Here is an 18952-nt window from a genome sequence, read left to right as displayed (position 1 = left end):
CATATATACTTACACATGTATATGTTTGCACTTAGACAAGCGAACGTCTGTCGATGCAGGTGACTATTTCACGCTTCTACATATATTCACGCGCACGAACAGGTATTACACCAAATATATGTGTACTTCTAGCATAAGTCAAATGTACCATCAGCAATAAACTTGACGGAAGTTGAAGAGAAAAATTGTAAATAAAAAATTATAACTTGAAAAAAAAAATTAACAATATATAACGCATGCAAAAATATAATGAAGGGAAAAAAAAAAAAAAAAAAAAAAAAAAAAAAAAAAAAATAGCTTTTTTCTATATGGTGAGTTAGTCACAAGAATGTGAAAAAAAATGACTACTCAGAAGAAACGTTTTTATGCGTGTGTGGGTGAATAATAATGCCATGTTAAAGAACACACAAATTGGTGCTTAAGAAACGTCTACAGGTGGGAATAAGAAAATTAAGATTGTTGCAATCTGCTTATTACGTTTTGTATAAACTCATGTAGCAACATATATAGCGATATGCAAATTTATTTAAAGGGCATTTTTATGTACTGCTGATACACCGCCGTTTTTTGGAGGGGTTCATACACGTGTCCTTTTAAGCTCCATAAAAACTTGAGCAGTAGAACGATAAAAAAATAAAATGAATAAATAGGTGTTACGTGCACACAACGGAGTTCATCCGCCGATGTCTTGCCGCTAGGTCTTTTTATTTTTTTTTTTTTTCCCATCATGTCTGAATAACAACAAATGTTATGGGAAAAAATGAAATAAGAATAAAGTCAAAATTTCCCTTATCCTTTTCTTGCGTAATTTTTACACACAGCACAGGTTTTGTAAATAAAAAAAATGTGTATATATGTGTGTATTTATATATGAGCGCACATCACGCTCTTTTGAACTTTTACAATTCGTGATGCAAAGTGATATACTTTAACCCCCTTCGCAGACGCACACACAGCACAGTGGCCTAATAATTAGAGGCACTTAGCCATTTTGCAATTCCATGCGCATTTGTGAATGTGTATCACATAATCGCCCAGCAGTGGTGAGTACACCAAGGCAGGAGTGGAAAAGGGCGTTCCCCCCCCAGACACATAAACATACACACGTACGTACATACGTGTCCAAGGTTCTGCACGTATTTATAAGATAAAAGAAAGCACACAAAGGACGATACCGGCGAGAAGCGAAGATGGGAATGCCGCCCACCATAGAGGAACTGAAAAGGGAAAAAATTATCCCTCATGTCTTTCCGGACGAAAATGTAAACTTGACTGTAGACATGTACATAAGTTTTAAATCAGGAAAGGAAGTAAATCATGGGAATATATTAGATTTGGCTGGGACAGGAAGTGTTCCTAGGAATATAAAATTTTCAGAAGCACCCCCAGATGATTATTGCTATATTTTGTTCATGATCGATCCTGATTTCCCTTCTAGAAGAAGACCCGATGGAAGAGATTATGTTCATTGGGCTGTGTCCGGGATCAAATCCAAGGAGCTAATAAAGGGGACGGATAAAAACTGTATTACCTTATTGCCCTATGTAGGTCCTTCCATTAAGAAAGGAACCGGGTTGCACAGAATTTCTTTTATTCTTTCGTTAATGAAGGAAGAAAACAAGGGCAACATTAACGGGGTGCCTCTTTACCGAGGCGAAAATTACATTACCAGAGTTAAGTTTAACAACTTCCAGACTGCTTATAACGTTATACAAATGAATGAAATGAAAATTGTGGGTTTTAACTGGTGCCAGATAGAGGCATAACGGGTGCTACGTGGAGGTATCACTAGTGTCCTTCAACCGTCTCTACATCTTTTCGCCATCAGCCATATGTACACCACGTGCGTGTCTACGAACTTAAATTTAGCCCTTCATTCTGGTGGTAAAAGGTGAACATGTAAATTTTTCTTTTTTTTCTTTTTTTTAATATTAAGCGTATGATGCACATTTACACTAATTTTGCTTTTCCCCCCGCATGTGCAGCTGCTGAGTAACATGCTTCTTCTTGTTGTTGTTATTGTTGCCTTTGTTATAGTTGCCGTTGTTGTTACTATCTCTCTCTTTTTCCCTCAAAATTGTTGCATTTTTACAGAATTGTTTTCTCCACTGCGGTTGTGTGAGCATACATATAACAGTAAGTGTGCACCCCAAACTCCAGCTCCCCTTTTAATAACAACTAAAGTTTAGAGCTATGTAAGTATTATTTTTTTTGGACTCACAATTTATAATTCGTGGGAATGACATGCTCCCAGTTCTTCATTTTTACGTCCCGCAGTTGTGGGCTTTAGAAAATGGCGAATGCACACCCCCTTGGAGAATTTTTACAGACGCATATTTGTGTACATTTTGCTTCAAAGGGGTGAAGTTAAACGGAGAAACAACTAAAAGGGGGTTATTACGCAGGTATGCACAGTGTGTCCGCTTATTTAGTGCGGTTGTAACACAGTTCAAAGGTGTACGTGTCACCCTGTTTGTGATGGCGGTGGGATTATTTAAGATGCTTCATTTTATTCAGTTTCTTACGGGTACAGTCACTCTCACCAAGCCTTCTACACCCCACAGGGGTATTAACATGTCATTTAATTATTTTTTTTTAATTTCAAAAGAAAAAGAAAGTTCTTATCCTACGCTACCATTACGATAGTTACCTTTTTCACGTAGGCTTTTACCTTGCCCGATGTTTTCCTTCCTACAACATTTGATGTAGTGTATTTTTTTTTTTTTTTTTTTTTTTCAGCATTAATCGTTCGTGTAATTTTCTTATTACCAGTAAGGAGCACATATTTTGGGGATTCTCTTCCAAGTGTTTAATATACATATAAAAAAGTGGTGACAATATATTGGAAGATTTTTTCAGTTCACCCACTTATGGAAGAAATAGGTTATCTTTTTTGAATATGCTTATGTATAAACCCCCCATCACCCATTTTTTTTCATTTTGCACGGACGGAAGTTTAATACTCGACTGAAAAAAGATGAATGGTTAATTTCTGGAAAGTAAGCTGTCTAAGCTTAATTGAGCAATACATATGGAATTTGCTTGAACGCGTTTTTTTTTTTCTTTCTTTTTTTTTTTTTTTTCTGTTTTTATTTTTCTGTTTTTACTTTTTCTTTTTTTCTTTTTCATTTTTTTCATTTTTTCACCCTGTTTTTCATCTTCCAATTGCCCCAATCTCGTTTCTTTTTTTTTTCCAATTGAATACATTGCGAAATCGCCTTATTCCATGCACTTGTTGGAATTTCTCATGCACTCGCTTATTTGAACACACGTAAATTACACGCGCGAACATATGCATACGCTTAAACGCAGCATTATATATTTTTTCTTTTTGTACTTTTGTTTTCACCCGTACGTAGTATATACGTAAACACAGAACATAAGTGTACAGGATGTGATAACCTCACGCCTGCAGCAGTATGTACGCATAAATGAAACACATTTTCATCTTTAAGCATTTTTCCTACCCATTTCTGAAGTTTCGTTAATTTTTACTATTTACTAACACTTCACAGTTGAGATCATTTTACAGTAATTAAGTATTAAATCATACTTTTCGGCCGATTTAGGAAATATATATATATATTTTTATCACCACGCCCAATTCTGTACTTTTTATATAAATTAAAAAAAAAAAAAAAAAGTTAAAAATGCCTTGCCACTTTCACCTTTTGTATATAATATATGCTAAAACTTGATTAACTAAACCGTGAAGAGAAGAAGAAACGAAGAAGCAATAATGTCCTTACTTTATAAGAAAACCCTGGATTTATTAAAAGGAAATAACAAGTAAGATGCATACACAGCGTATGTACCACTATGACACATACAAATATATGTCTGAATACATTCTTATATCTATTGGGTGATGTATACTTCTTCCCCGCCTTGCCCATGCACGCAAGTAACGCATATATCTGCGTATTTATGTAGAACTCCTTGAGGGCCACATGTGAAAAAAACATCTGTTATAGTGAGATTTTTTTCGTGTGTATGCGCATAGAGGTGTACCATGCATGTGTGGTCTCTCCTGTGCCTGTCTCTGTGTTCCATTGTGGGTGCATCTGTGGTCGACAGGAGCAGCACGGATTGCAGTAAGCACTATCGTGGTGACTCTAATGAATACCTGCAGATGAAGGTGAGGTGCATACACATGTAGGTATCCATGCAAGCGATTTCAATCGGTTGGCGTTTTTCTCCAATCGTTTCGCAAAATGAACAAAAATTTCTCGCCCATGATTGGTTAAGAAGGAAGCGGGAAAAACTAAAATAGGATAAACAAAGGGCCTGAATATTTTACATCATCCTAACTAATAAAACGTCGATAAGCAGATATGTAGAGAGCGGCCAGTGGGAGATTTCCCCTTGTGCAGAAAATTTACATATGTTAGGACTCCCTATTTTTTGTGCCACGTGAAATGATTTACTACACAAAGAGTGGCATTAAAATTGGATCCCTCTTGTGCTAACTTGTGCATATGTGCTTGGGAGCTTTTTGCTAACTTTCATCAGAACCAATGAAGCGATTTCGCAACGTTATATGTACAACTGTGTGTGCGCATATGCGTTTGTATAAGGATGGAGAAAAAATTTCCCTTTAAGATTCCAAACATTTGCGTATTTTATTAGTATATTTATATTACCTCGATCGTGTGTTGTGGCGCAACGTGCGGATAAACTCGCACCTGAATTGCTGGGGGGGGGATATTTCACATTTGAACGCAACCTCATTTGTACCATATTTGCACCAAAATTCGTGTACTTATTTTGCACTATATTTTTCACCACCTCGCAGTGACGCCAACGGAATACGAATAAACATAAACAGCCAGAATAAGAGAGGACACAACAACTCTGTGATCACGTCCAAGTATACCATCTGGAACTTCATTTTCCTGAACGCATATGAGCAATTTCACAAGATATCGAACATTTACTTTTTGATCATCGGGATTCTGCAGTTAGTACCAGAGTTCACTGCAACGAATAGATTACCGACTATTTTATTTCCACTAACCATTGTACTAGTGGCGAATGCAATCAAAGATGCATATGAAGATTGGAATAGACACAAGACGGACAAAATTGAGAACAATCGAATGTGCTACGTTGTGGCAGATACGGAGATCAATGAGGAAGAAGAGAGCACATCCTTTTTTAAAAGTATATTTAGAAAGATAAGGAAATTTTTAATCCGCAAAAAAAAAATATGTAGTATGGATAACTCCTTTGATGAAGAAATATACGTTGACGAAATTACGGACGTGGATACTTTTATGAGCAGTTTTGAAGGCAATTTAGGACACGTCGAAGGTACTGTTAAAAAAAGGTGGAAGGATGTAAATGCAGGAGATATAATTCTCTGTAGAAGGTCTGAATTTTTCTGTGCTGACATTTTACTACTAAGTACAAGTGACAAAAATGGAATTGCATTTGTAGAAACATCTAGCTTGGATGGAGAAACCAACTTAAAAGTTAAAGAAGCGAACGGATTCGTATTCAATATTCTTACCTCAGACAGAAGTGAAGCAATTGATAAGGTAAAAAATTTGAAGGGATTTATAATCAGTGAAAAACCTAATAAAGATTTGACGACCATGTATGGTACAATATATTTCGAAAAGGATGAAACAACGGATCTAAAATTTAATGACGACTTGTCAGAAATCTTAAAAGGAACAACAGAGTTGGTAGAATATAGACGTAGGAGAGTATCAAGTGCAGATTTTAGTAGAAATAGTAGCAGCATTGGAAATACACAGGAGGAGTGGATAGGTGAACTAAATGATTACAATGAAGACAAACATGTAAGAATTCCATTTGATGAAAAACACTTCGTTTTAAGGGGTTGTAAGTTAAAAAATACGGACTGGGTTATTGGCATAGTTATATACATTGGGAAGGAGACGAAAATACAAATGAATTCTACTAAACCGATTATTAAGACGAGTAAATTAGAAATATTAACGAATAAACTAACCATCATCGTTTGGCTGATTCAGATGATTATTTGTTTTATATCAGCTTACTACAATGCAGTAATTGTAAGCATGTCCAAAAAAAGTAAATTTAAGTACTTGCCTTTTAATTTAGAAGAATCCAAGAAGCCTTTTATCGTCGGAGTTATTTCCTTCTTCTCCTGGGTTGTCATCACAGCGAATTTTATTCCCATCAGTTTGATTGTCACCATGAGTTTTGTAAAAGTTGTTCAGGCGTATTTCATTTCCTGTGACAAAAATATGATACATAAAGTTGTGGCCGATATTCCCACCTTTGGCATGCAGAAGGAAACTGCAAGTTTGCGAGATGAAAATTCAGTGGAGTTGGACATCAAGGAATGGGGAGGAAAACTCCAAGCAGATAGCACTCACACCGACAAGTCGAAAATTAATTTGGCGCCACAAGAAAACACTGAAAGCAGCGAAGCAACAAATGGGAAGTTTCACACTGGCGGTAAAAAGAACAACAACGCCAGCCAAACCAACGGAAATAGTAGCTCCAATGATAATGCCACCGTGAATGCTACCTCGGATGAACCGAAAAAAACGCTCACTAGAGTTATCACGTTTAAGGACGTAAAGGAAAAAAACTACATATATTTCAATGCCGTACCTAGAACATCCAGCCTCATAGAAGAGCTAGGACAAATCGAATATATTTTCTCCGACAAAACTGGAACGCTAACATGCAATGTGATGGAGTTCAGAAAATGTGCCATTAACGGGATTTCCTATGGAAATGGTCTGACTGAAATTAAGAAGCACATTTTAAAAAAAAGAAATATGGCCATTCCAGAAGAACCTGTACTAAAATCAACGGAGAGAACGCCAAATGTAAATATAGTAGATGAGGATTTGGTAAAGCATCTGCACGATGTGACACATTTTAACCATGCAGCTGTGATAGGTTTCTTCGTACATTTGGCCATTAATCATTCAGTGATATGTGATTATGGAAAGGAGCCCACGACGACTTACTCGTCCAGTAGCCCAGATGAGGAAGCCCTAGTATATGCTGCAAAGCACTTTGGAATCACCTTCTTGTACAGAAGGGATGGTAAGTACGGAATTAGCATATTCGGCACGGTTTACGAAATTGAAACGTTGGCAATTGTTGAATTTACAAGCAAGAGGAAAATGAGTAGCGTTATTTGTAGAATACCCGTTAGAGCTACACACACAGATGGAGCTGGAAGTAATGGTGCTTATGGTGAAGTAGGTAGGGGCAAAGGCGGAACGGGCACTACCAGAGGCACTAATGATCAGGCAAGCGGAAAAGACCCAAAGGTAGAGGAACACTCTGCATTAGTTAGAAACGAAATGATCACCTCCTCCCCATTGAAGAATAATCCTCTGGATGAAAACATCGCTCATGGAGGTAAGAAATTAAAAAAGGGAAATAAACAAAATCAAAAAGATGAGATAATAACTTGTAAAAATTGCAAGGAGTCCAAAATTATGCTTTTCTGCAAAGGAGCTGGAAGTGTGATTTTAAATAAATTAGCAAACAAGACAGAAATAGATGACATCACGATTGAACATATGGAAACGTACGCTGACGAAGGGTTAAGAACACTATGTATCGCACAAAGGGAATTAACAGAAGAAGAATTCGCAGAATGGTATAGACTGTACAAAGAAGCCACTGTAAGTCTAAAAGACAGAGAAGAAAATTTAGAAAACGTAGCAGAATTTATTGAAAATAATTTAACCTTGCAAGGAGTAACCGGTATAGAGGATAAATTACAAGAAGGGGTCAGTTCTACTATAGAAGATCTAAGACTAGCAGGTATTCACATATGGATGCTAACTGGAGATAAAATAGAGACTGCAATGAACATTGGAATTGCTGCAAATTTAATTGATAATTATTCGGAGCAGTTTATCTACACTGCAGATTTAATATCTTGTGAAGAAGCACTGATGAATAAAATTGACGAGGACATTATCAATATTGAGAAAACGTTAAATTTACCTCACTACGATTTTAATGCCAAATTTAATGATAAGAACCCTGGTTTTTTGAGGAGATGTTTTACTGTAAAGGAAGAAAGTAACTTATCGTTAAGTCCGGATAATTACAAAAAGATAATTAGCTCATTTAACCATGTGCTAGTGGTAGACGGAGGGTTGCTAGACACTTTGTTGAGCAAAAAATTTGAAAGGAAATTTTTTTACCTGGCAGATAAATGCTCCTCTGTGATATGTGGACGAGTGAGTCCCTACCAAAAAGGAGCAATTGTTTCTTCAGCCAATAGATTGTTGAAAAAAATTACTTTAGCTATAGGCGATGGAGCTAACGATCGTAACATGATCAACACAGCTAACATAGGAGTTGGAATTAGAGGGCAAGAAGGGGTGCAGGCATTTAACTCCTCAGATTATGGTATCAGTCAATTTAGGTTCTTAAAAAATTTGTTACTAGTGCATGGTAGATTGTCCTACGCCAGAATAAGCAAATTGGTGGTATACATGTTTTACAAAAATATTGTTTTAATTTTCCCTTTGTTCATGTTCGGATCGATTTCTTTATATTCTGGGCAAAAAATATACTACGAATTTTTACTGCACCTTTATAATATTGTGTTTACGTCTATTCCGGTTGTAGCCCATGCCATATTAGACAAGGACGTAAGCTTAAAGACAGCATTAGTAACCCCGAGCTTGTACAAATTAGGAATCTATCATTACTATTTTAACATTAGTACATTTGTGTCTTGGGTTATTAACAGTCTTTTTCATGGTCTAGTTGTTTTTTTATTACCGTTATACTTTTTATCCTATTATAATATTCCTAGTGCTGATGGGACACCTTTCGATATGTGGACAGTTGGAAGTGTCACTTATTTTCTCACCGTTTTAGTTGTCAATTTCAAAGTGCTTCTCGAGACCTACTGCTTGAATGTCCTCCCGCTGACAGCTGTGTTTATGAGCATTTTGTCTTTCGTCATTCTTGTGTCGTCCTGCTCCTTCATGTGCTTTGGCACTAATAACTTCTTAGGTACAGCTGTCATTTTAGCAAAGTCGTTACGATTTTGGCTAGTTGTTTTGTTAGGCTTATTTACCACCCTGTCCAGGGACTTCATTTTTAAGGTTTTCAAGAGGAACTTCAACCCTGAAGTGTACCACTTCTTGCTCGACCAGGTAGCGCTAACAGAGAATGTGAACAGATGGGAGATCAACCGGGAGATAGAATAGGACAGTCGAGCTAACAGGAAGAGATGAGAAAACGAGTTACACCCCACCCCACCCCCTTTACCTCAACATGCAATCCACACATTCGTTCATTCTTCTTTTACCGTGTGTATTTCAGGAGGACAAACCGAAGGGAAAAAACAACGTTATAAATCCGCTAAGTTCTGATACCCATAAGAAGGATGAAGAAATTGTACGCACTAAAATGGGAAGCCTTAAAGGGGAGGAAAAAACAGGCCTCCTGATTTATAGGCACCTCCCTTTTGAGCAATAATTGCATTTAACGTGGTTACGCCGTTGCAACATTTTTTTGGCGGGTGCACTGTCCACGTTACTGCGTTTGGCGAGGACTCTCACACCAATTCTAAAGAGCCTATGCGAAAGTACATATAGTTCTCCATTTTGTTTCATGTTTTTCTCCATTTTCCTTCTTTTCCCCCCCCTCGTAGAAAATCGAAAAGTGCAAATCCCTCGGATATGCATTCAGCGAAGTAGACCCCGCGTGCGTGAAGTTGATTAGAAAGCAGGACAAAATGATTTAAAAATTACCCCTTCCGTGTTCGTACTGTTTCCAGCTTATTTGTGATTAAATTCAATTGAAAAACTTTGGAGTTCCTTATCTGTGTACACACGTATATATGTATATGCTCGTGTGTGGAAAGGTGCGTAACTGTGCAAGGAGGCATATGTGGTCCCACCATTTTTTATGCAGCCCACTCGTTTCTGCGGGGACACGCCCATGCGCAATAATGCATGTAGCTTTTTTTTTATGTTTTTGTGCTGACATAACGGTGTTCTAACTGGTGCACGCTTACGCTGGCACTCACAAAAATTTATTACCGAAGTAGTAGCACCAGTCCACTCAATTTTTGTCTACACCTTGTGCGCATATGTGATATTTTATGTGTGCCTTTCCCTTACCGCTTATTCCATGTCAAAATTTGAATTTGTTATTAATGTCAACTCTTTTGAATAAAATTTTAATAACCGCTGTTTTTGCAAAGTTGATTACCCTTTCGTTACATTTTGGAAAAGGCGCTAAGGTGGACCCCACAAAAAATTTCACCTTCTTGCAGTTAACAATATAACGTGGGGTGGAGGAAGAAATCCGCTCCACATGCTTTGGTTTAGTAAGGTACTTTTTTTCAAGTTAGCTTATAACAAAAAAGTGATCCCTTTGAGAAGTTTAATAATATAAGAAAGGAAGCGACATGAAAAAAAGAAAAAAAAAAAAAAAGAAAAATTTGAGCGCTCACCGAAACAGGGTGCTCAAGGTGGCCTTATATATTCATTCCGCCTAGGATAAGAAATCATAAGAATGCACACATATATTGCCATGTAAAAATATCCAAGTTATCCTTTTTTTCCCCGTGCATCTTAACCGTTTTGGGGGGAATCTCTCCATTTGTCTGGTCTACGTAATGTTTGGAATGCATATGGTAGTGGTTGTAAAGAGGCGCGGATGGGCACAAATGTTGTTGCGCCTGAATTAGCACGATGGTTGATTTAAAATGAGAAAAAAAAAATTAAGTGATTGTTGATGTGAAAGGTGTTCATAAAAGTGGGGTGGCGACCTCGCTGTAGAATACCCTTGACGGTAATGTGGCACGTACTTCCTAACATCACGCCGCTACATCTGCGCAAAAATTTACGGGGAAGCGCTCTCTCAAAAGTGCGAATTGTTGTTAAACATGTCATATTTGTCATATTTGTCGTACTGGGAACTGCTGGACATGTAGGTATTCTGAGGAGGCATGATGGACAAGTGGTTATTCAGCGAGTAGTTGAATTGCCCAGGCATGGAGTTGGCCGCAAAATCGTTCGGCGCAGATTTATTCATCTTCTTCTCCTTCTGCATGTCTTCGATTTGTTTCTTCATCACATCTATCTGATTGGTATAATCGCTGATAACTTGAATGAAGTATAACATGGCTTGGTCCTTATATCCACTCATCCAGACAATTTCTAATATATAGTCCGGCTTGAGTATATCATAACAAACGATGAGGCACGCGCACAAGGCTTCTTTATTTTTAATTTCGATGAAAAAGTTTATTAAATCTTCAACGTAGGAATTATTCTTGGACACTCTTGCAATTTCGATTGCGTCCTTATACTGTTCCTCTTTTTTCGAAAGATTAATAGCTTCTTTATATTTTTTATTTTTCTTATAAAGCAGAGCTGCAATTCTTCTCATTTCTGGAAGTTTGTGATTTTCCAATTTATTGATTAAATTGGTTTGGTTAAAATTATCATATTCATCAATTGAGTTCCTCAAACTTATGTAATCATCATTTTGTAAATAAATTTCGTTTAGCGTTTCATTTACAGCAGTTATATTTTGACCTTGTATATCTTCCAGATATTTTTGTATGAGAGGTAAATTGTTCGATTTCTTTAAGGTTTGTACTAATCTATTGTTATCAATTTTGTTTTCCAATATTTTTAACAAATTATATAAATTTAATGGGTGCTCTTCTATATAGAAATCAATTACTTTGTGTATGATATCGCTGTTGGTGACTTTATGAATGACCTGCATGAAGGTGTCCGGTGTGTAGGCTGTAGGAGAATGCTTTATAATGGTATCTACCGCTAAGTTGTATTCATCGTATGATATGTACAAATAAACAGCCTCTTTTAATAGGTATTCATTTTGGCAAACATCAATTAATTTTCTTGTGTTCATTTTATTTGAATAATTTCTTATGTACTCCATTAATTTCTCCGGTTTGTACTTGGCATAGAGGATACCTAACTCAGTGTAAATTCCTACGTGTGCTCTTTCATTGTTTAGTCCATTTTCCAGTAAACTCATTAACTCGTTTATGTATTTTTTTTTTTCATAAATCTTGATAATTTCGTCCAGGTGATCCGCATGCATAATTAATTGGAGCCCTGCCGTGTGTGCATGCTTCAACTGCTTGTACTTAACACAAATAAAGTTTACTTCTTTCCACGTTTTCAGACTCTTCGCCTTCTTCGCTGCTTCTATGGCTAGCGAGTATTCCTTGAGCTTCAAATAACAGAAGGTTAGCTTCTGATTGTTCGGTATGTTACTGTACAATATTTTGGCTACTTCATACTCTTGTTCTTTAAATAATCTATCCCCTATTAGTTGCAAGTTTGCTGAATTGGTACAGCCAATAAATTTAGTCATTTCGGTTGTTTTCTTCAATTTCGCATAGGCATATAGTAGTTCCGAATCTACCAACACGTCCTTTAGCAAATTTTGATCCCTCAGTGTGTTCAGATACGTAATTAAATGCTCGTAAAAATTATTCTCCTTGCACTTTGTTATAACTTCTTTGTACGCTTCTGGGTTGTTCGATTTTACGAAACTGTCAATAGCGTCAATAATTTTGTTTATTTTTAGTTGCGCTTTTCCTAGAATGAACCACACATCATTGTTATTGCACTTTTGTGCGTACTCAATAGCTCTGTTTAGGTCATCCTCGTAGAGTTTCGCATCTAGGAGAAATTCCTGCGCGTCGTGGGAATCAGACTCACCGAGCGAGCCGCTCACATCGTTACTGCCGCTGAACAAATTGTCCGCTCGATCTTGATAGCCGTAGCTTCCTCCCTCTCCCAACTGCTTTACATAATCATCACTATCGTTGTACACAGAAGAACTCGCTCCGGAAAATTCACATGGATAGGCGCTTTTATGATTCACATGTAGGATTTTATCTAACAACACGGAGATGGCTAACTTGTAGTAATTGAACTTTTTATAAATAACAAATGCTTCTTCCCTCAGCTTATATTGATATGCAACGGATGCAATTTGCGGAGCAGAAAAGTTATCAAGTCGGTTTATATACTCCATGACTTTCTTTGAATCCGATTTAATGGCAGTCAAAATTAGTAAGTTTTGCAAATTCTTATTATCACTAAATTCGCTGTTATGTAAAACGATTTTTTCTAACAACTCAATTAATTCACTGCTTAGTTTTTTCTCAATAAAGGCTTTAACCGTTACGGTAATTTCTTCTGCGTTGTTAGATTCGATCAGGGTCGAACCAATGACCTGATCAATTACGTTCTTTCTGTACTTGTTAGATTCGTCCAAAACCTTTATCCACAATTCCATGGATTGTCTAGATACTAAATATTTGGCTTGCAGTTTGAATAAGCCATTTTTGCTAGTTATATGGATTAACTCCTCGTCGCACTCTCCGTTGGATTTTTCGTACACAGTATAGGCTAAATGCGGGTCCAGATCTTCACAATATTTTCCTATCAATTTTTTATCATAGAAATTGTTATTCTTCAGAAAATTCTCTGGATCCTTATTTAAGTCTATGTATATTTTGGCCAAAGCGTTATGTAGTTCAATATTTTCATATCCCTCATTGGATCTGCTTTCCAGCCATGGTAATAATAATTTTAGCCTATTCCTCTTTTCTGCTATTTCGATTAGATTTCCTATATTGGAAATATTTTTTATATTGTTCAACAGATTTAGGAGGAAGTCTTCCGATGCGTCCAAGTCCAGGAGTACACCGATCACCTTGTGAGCATTATTTGGATTAACCTTAATCACATACACTTCTATATATTTTAATAAGCTATTTTTATATAAATATTCGGCCAGTTCTTCAATATAATTATGTATATCACATACGTATATCAGTGGACGGGGGTCGGATAATTTACAGTCCTTTAAGAAGTTTTTAATTTGTTCTGGATTGTACATTGCATTTTTGTCTTTACAAATTCTGTCTAACTCTTGGATGTTGTTTATCTTGACACACGCCTCAATATATTTAAACATGATAAAATGAACATCTTCGATTTTCAGGTTGGATGAATTTTCTGCGTTGCTGTACTGTGATCCGATGTCAGATGCCAAGAGGATGGACGACGCATCATCGTTCATGTTTCCATAGGATAGGTGGTCCGTCGATTTGCTAGTTAAGTTCGGTAAGTGAGTCAGGATAGAACTAACGAAGTAGAAAATTCCTTCGTAGTTCTTGTTTTCCTCAAATTTGTTGATAATTTTCTTAATACCTATTTTGTTATAATACTGGACGCAAATCGAAATGACGACCTCCATATTTATTTTATTCCCCTTCATGAAATCAAACAGTATATCTTGGCACACAGAGTCGCTTAACGTAGAAAAGTACTTCTTAATCCAGTCGATGGAAATAGCTCTATTGGGGAGAGAATCCTCCATGTTGTGATTCATATTTGTGTTCTTTTGAAAGCAAGATGATTTGGTGATGACCCTTTTTATGTCATTCAAATTGGTGTAGTTTTCCAAGGCCCTCTGATATAACCCTTTCTCTTCACACAAATAGGCTATTCTGTTTTTATCATAGTAGGTAAAAATATCCATTTGGAATAGAGTTTCTGCTACTTGTACATTATTGTAAAGATTAAATTCAAACAATTTGGTTTGTAAATTTTTATGTTCCGGTTTATTGTCTTTGAGAAAATCTAACAGTATGGAGGTGGCTTCTTGTAACTTCTTCTTACTCAGCAGATAATCAATAATATTGTTGATATCAAATGGGATGTTATTTTCACAGAGAAATTTTACATACTGCACAGCCACTTCGTTGTTGCTACCTTTTCCCTGTCTGCTATCGTTTGTACTATTACTGCTATCGTTGAAGAAATCCATCGCTTCGTTCTTCGAGGAGCCACTTATATCAGTCATGGTGGAACTTCCGTCTTTCTCGTTACTGTACTGAGATTCGTAATTCACAATAACAATGAATATGCTGACAAAGTCGAAGGAGAAGTTCTTAAAATTATTCAAATAGCTTAGGACATTATTAAACATGTTCAAAAGACAGTAGGTGGAAATTATTTTATTGTGCGCTCCACAGCGCAGGTAAATATTCAACGCTAATCGCAAATCTAATACTTTGACTAAATCTCCCAATTCTTCTGAACATGTTAACTTGTCATCCTTTATCCATTTTTCCAGGTACTCCTTTTTTTTTTGCAAAACGACAGGTTTCACCAACTCGACCGATTCGTATGTGTTCAATTTGTCATATTCGAGGAGCACTGAAAAGTACAGAAGAAGAGGGGATAATTGTCCCGATGCATTCTTCATCGACTTGAAGCTATTCAAAACTTGTTGTGTTCTTAAAGGAGGAATAATTCTAATGTCTACATTCTTTCTGGTCATAATCAAAACAGCTTCGGCAATTGAGCTGGAATACTCCTCATACATTTTGGTGTTCTTCAACAAGCATATAAGTTTCGAGGCCTTTTTAAAATCCATTTCGTTAATACATTTTTTATAAGAACTTATGTAGTCGCACCCTGGGTATCCATATTTTACGCATAAATTTTGTATAATTTTATCCTTACTTTCAAAGTTGGATAATTTTATATGGTTTATTAAATTGACGTAATTAATGGTGATGTAATAAATTTTTCCTTTTTTGTTTACAGCGTATATACCTTCCCCGTTTTTTCTATCACAGCAGATGAAAATGTTATCTTCGCTAATTTTTTCCTTCACAAGTTGGGTTAGTGTGCCTTCATCAAATATGTACACATAGCTGCACTTTGTCACAATATATATTACCCCTTGCAGAGTATTTAGGCTCATATAAATTGGAAAATCACTAATGTGCTCATTTATCAGATTAATTTCCTTGACAATTTTGTATGGCATGGTACCGGTCTCCGTTTTGTTAGTGTATATATCCATCAAGTGGATTCTCGATATGCTTGAATTCTTCTTCTTTTCGACGAAACAAAAGAGCGGTTTCATTTCCCAATTATCAAATATAAATGATCCAAAACATCCTATAAATCCTTCAATCGTTTGGTGCAACTTCTTATCACAAGAATAAAGTTGCATATACCCATCTATGCTTTTCCCTTGATCCTGCGTAGATATCCCACACAAAATGCACCATTTCATATCCTTATCTGTGCCATAATATAAAATTTGAGAATTGTTGTCAATGAAAACTTGTGCCTTCTCGAAAACTTTCGTCAACGTGTAATTCTCCTTATGCTTCTTACTATTGTGAATGTCTATGTTCCAGTGGTATACATTTTTCTCACAGACAATGGCAATTGTATCATTATTTATCCACTTCCAGTAATTCATATACTCATTTAAATTTAGGGAGCATATTTTTTCCTTCGTTTCTATATTAAAAACTTGTAAGAATATCGTGTTTACATTTTTTATCGTGCCTCTCAATGCTAATATGGGGTCATTGGGGTGAATAATGACACTCTCTGCTTTCATATACTTGCGCGTGCTTATCTTATTTTGCAAGTTTATAACCACCACTTGGGTGTTCTCGTTCACATTTTCTTTAACGCATATATATTTGTCTCCTTCGATGGATACATTGCCTAGACGAAACGACTCATTCTGGATGTCATAAGCGGACAGACTATCTGCCACTGCGACAGATAAGGGATTGTTGGGATTCATTCTTTCGACAAATTCGGGGGTCCTTTCGTTTCTGTATATCCCACGTTTTTAGGCATGTATTCACGCGCAAAGAGATCCTTCAGGGTTAGAGAATGTTGCGTTGATGAGGATCACGGAGAAACTGAAAAGGGAGGACCTCTCCCCGGGGTGCGAACAGTCGCAGAACTGGGAAAGGTGTGAAATCGCGTAAACACAGTGAACCAGGTAAGCAATCTGAACTTGGAAAACGCTAAAAGATTCGCATTCGGGAAAACGCTAGGAATATTATCACTATCAAGATATACAAAAAAAAAAAAAAAAAGAAAACACAAAATATGCATATATCGTATACATATACACGTAATGCATATGGGGCCACTGGCTTCTTTTTCCTTCTCCTTCTGGAATGCCTACGGAGATAAACTTCATGAGGAGAAAAAATGAAAAAAAAAAAAAAAAATTTACGAAAAACGCAACACGTAAAAAGTACACATATACTTCCATCCCATATTTATATAACTCGTTTTGAAGTTCTGCGCACGAAAAAAGGTCGGGGGAAAAATGGCACCGTGCAACTCAGAAAAAGGGGTGGGCTTTTTTCAATTTTATCCAATTCGAAAAATTTTCCGTTTGGCGATATTATATCAATAATTGAAGCGTCATTTTATCGTCCCCTTTTCGGTTTTTTTTCTTTGCTCATGGGCGTATTAAATTGGTAAAAAGAAATAACCTACTCTTTTAGTAACCCTTTGCAATGGTGTTTAATTCCGTACATTTTATTCATGACTCATTCTTCTTTGTTAACTTTTATTTTTATTTTTTGGCATATGATATAAAATGGGAAAAATAAAAAGAACGAAACAAGGATATGTACACCTTTTTACCAATTTTAGCGAAATACAAAATAAGGAACAAGTTTTTTACTCTTTTCCGTAAAAAGAATGAAAGCTTTAAAGCCCCTTTAAAATGCACCACGTTTAAATTGTTCAAATGGTGTACTAGCGCGGGGTTCCGTGCGAACATATGCATATACACATATACGTTATGCATAAATGTGTATTAAGCTTGACCAAATGGTGTGCTTACCCGCGTGTACTCTTTACCTTTCCTTGAAAGCAATACCTTTATATCCTGTTGAGTGTGCCAACTTTGTCATTAAATTCGACGGAACAGAAGAAATTTTAAAAAAGTGTTAAGGGGCGCACAACCAAATAGGCGCATGACATGTGTGCATACTTCTCCTAAGAGGATATATTTACCCCTTCCGTCATTGTACGTACATGCTATTTTAAAAAAAATAGCAACACGTGGCGGAAAAATGAAACGAATTTAAGAGCGAAAAATGTGACCAACGAAAAGGGAAAAAAATCAGTTTTATGCTTCCAAGTATGCCCCTAAAAATAATTAACAACGCAAGTACCAATATGCGCTTTAAATGAGAACTGCTGTAAGTACCCATTAATATCAGTACTTATATAGACACCCCTTAAAAAAACAACCTCTTGAAAATGCATAAAAGGGAGAAATAAAAACGCCACATAAAAAGAAGTTATCCACTTCCACCCCACAGCTTTATTGCGAGTAGGTTTTCCATTTTGTCTCTCCACAGGTATGTATATACCTGAGTATGTACAAATGTTTCTATGTGTGTATATTAATCGTTCATATATTATCAGCCGAATTACACAACCCTAAGCGCGTGAAAATGAAAAAAAATTCCTTTAACGAGGAACCTTTCTAACTTAGCCAAAATTGTAATGGGGTCATAACATCTTTAAAAAGGGGACCAGAACTACTAGGTGGTTAAACACAATAGTCACGACAGTAGTCATGGCCACGTTGCGGCAAACAAAACTTTAGCAATTTTAAAGAAGTTCTTCAATTCTTTGAAAAAAAAAAAAAAAAAAAGTTGTAAAAATTCAAAATGAGCGATACACGTCCATCGGAAAGGTGTGCACAATCAAAATGACACAGACGAAGAGGAAAAGTGAGCTACAGGTATACACACGTAAGAACAGGTAAACATATACCTATGCACATTACGAATTACGGTTTTCTCTTTTCTTATTAAAAATGCAACTTATGCAACAAATTAAAAGATTAATAGAGTTAATTTTAAAATGAAAAAATTAATTTACCGTGCATCCTAATTCTTTTAAAACACACAGTTTCAATTATGCTTCTGCTTCCCCCCTCTTTATTCGGACCCATGCAACAAAGACATAAACAGTAGGAAGACATGAACTTTGACAACCATGTTCCTCAACAGAAACGCGGTTGTACTCGTCAATGTGCACCTTCTTACATCTCTGTGTCGTAGGTCAATTTATGCGTAAAAAGAAATACCTCCCCTTCC

General features: G+C 36.3%; 3 protein-coding genes across 3 annotated transcripts; 2 read left to right on the top strand and 1 right to left on the bottom strand.

Annotated features, from left to right (window-relative positions):
* Positions 1 to 1190: 1190 nt before the first annotated feature.
* On the top strand, positions 1191 to 1766 carry PKNH_1438900 (raf kinase inhibitor, putative; the record flags this gene model as incomplete). The annotated part of the gene is made up of 1 exon (XM_002262232.1): positions 1191 to 1766. One exon carries the CDS (start codon positions 1191 to 1193, stop codon positions 1764 to 1766), a length of 576 nt encoding a protein of 191 aa, XP_002262268.1.
* Positions 1767 to 3739: 1973 nt separating this feature from the next.
* Positions 3740 to 9736, top strand: PKNH_1438800 (aminophospholipid-transporting P-ATPase, putative; the record flags this gene model as incomplete). The annotated part of the gene is made up of 4 exons (XM_002262231.1): positions 3740 to 3789; positions 4796 to 9143; positions 9313 to 9387; positions 9644 to 9736. 4 exons carry the CDS (start codon positions 3740 to 3742, stop codon positions 9734 to 9736), a joined length of 4566 nt encoding a protein of 1521 aa, XP_002262267.1.
* Positions 9737 to 10860: 1124 nt separating this feature from the next.
* PKNH_1438700 (clathrin heavy chain, putative) lies at positions 10861 to 16617 on the bottom strand (the record flags this gene model as incomplete). Its single annotated transcript, XM_002262230.1, has 1 exon — positions 10861 to 16617. One exon carries the CDS (start codon positions 16615 to 16617, stop codon positions 10861 to 10863), a length of 5757 nt encoding a protein of 1918 aa, XP_002262266.1.
* Between the last annotated feature and the right edge of the window lie 2335 nt (positions 16618 to 18952).

Source organism: Plasmodium knowlesi, assembly GCF_000006355.2.
Source record: "Plasmodium knowlesi strain H genome assembly, chromosome: 14".
NCBI classification, from domain to species: domain Eukaryota; phylum Apicomplexa; class Aconoidasida; order Haemosporida; family Plasmodiidae; genus Plasmodium; species Plasmodium knowlesi.
This window is presented reverse-complemented; position numbering and strand designations above follow the sequence as displayed.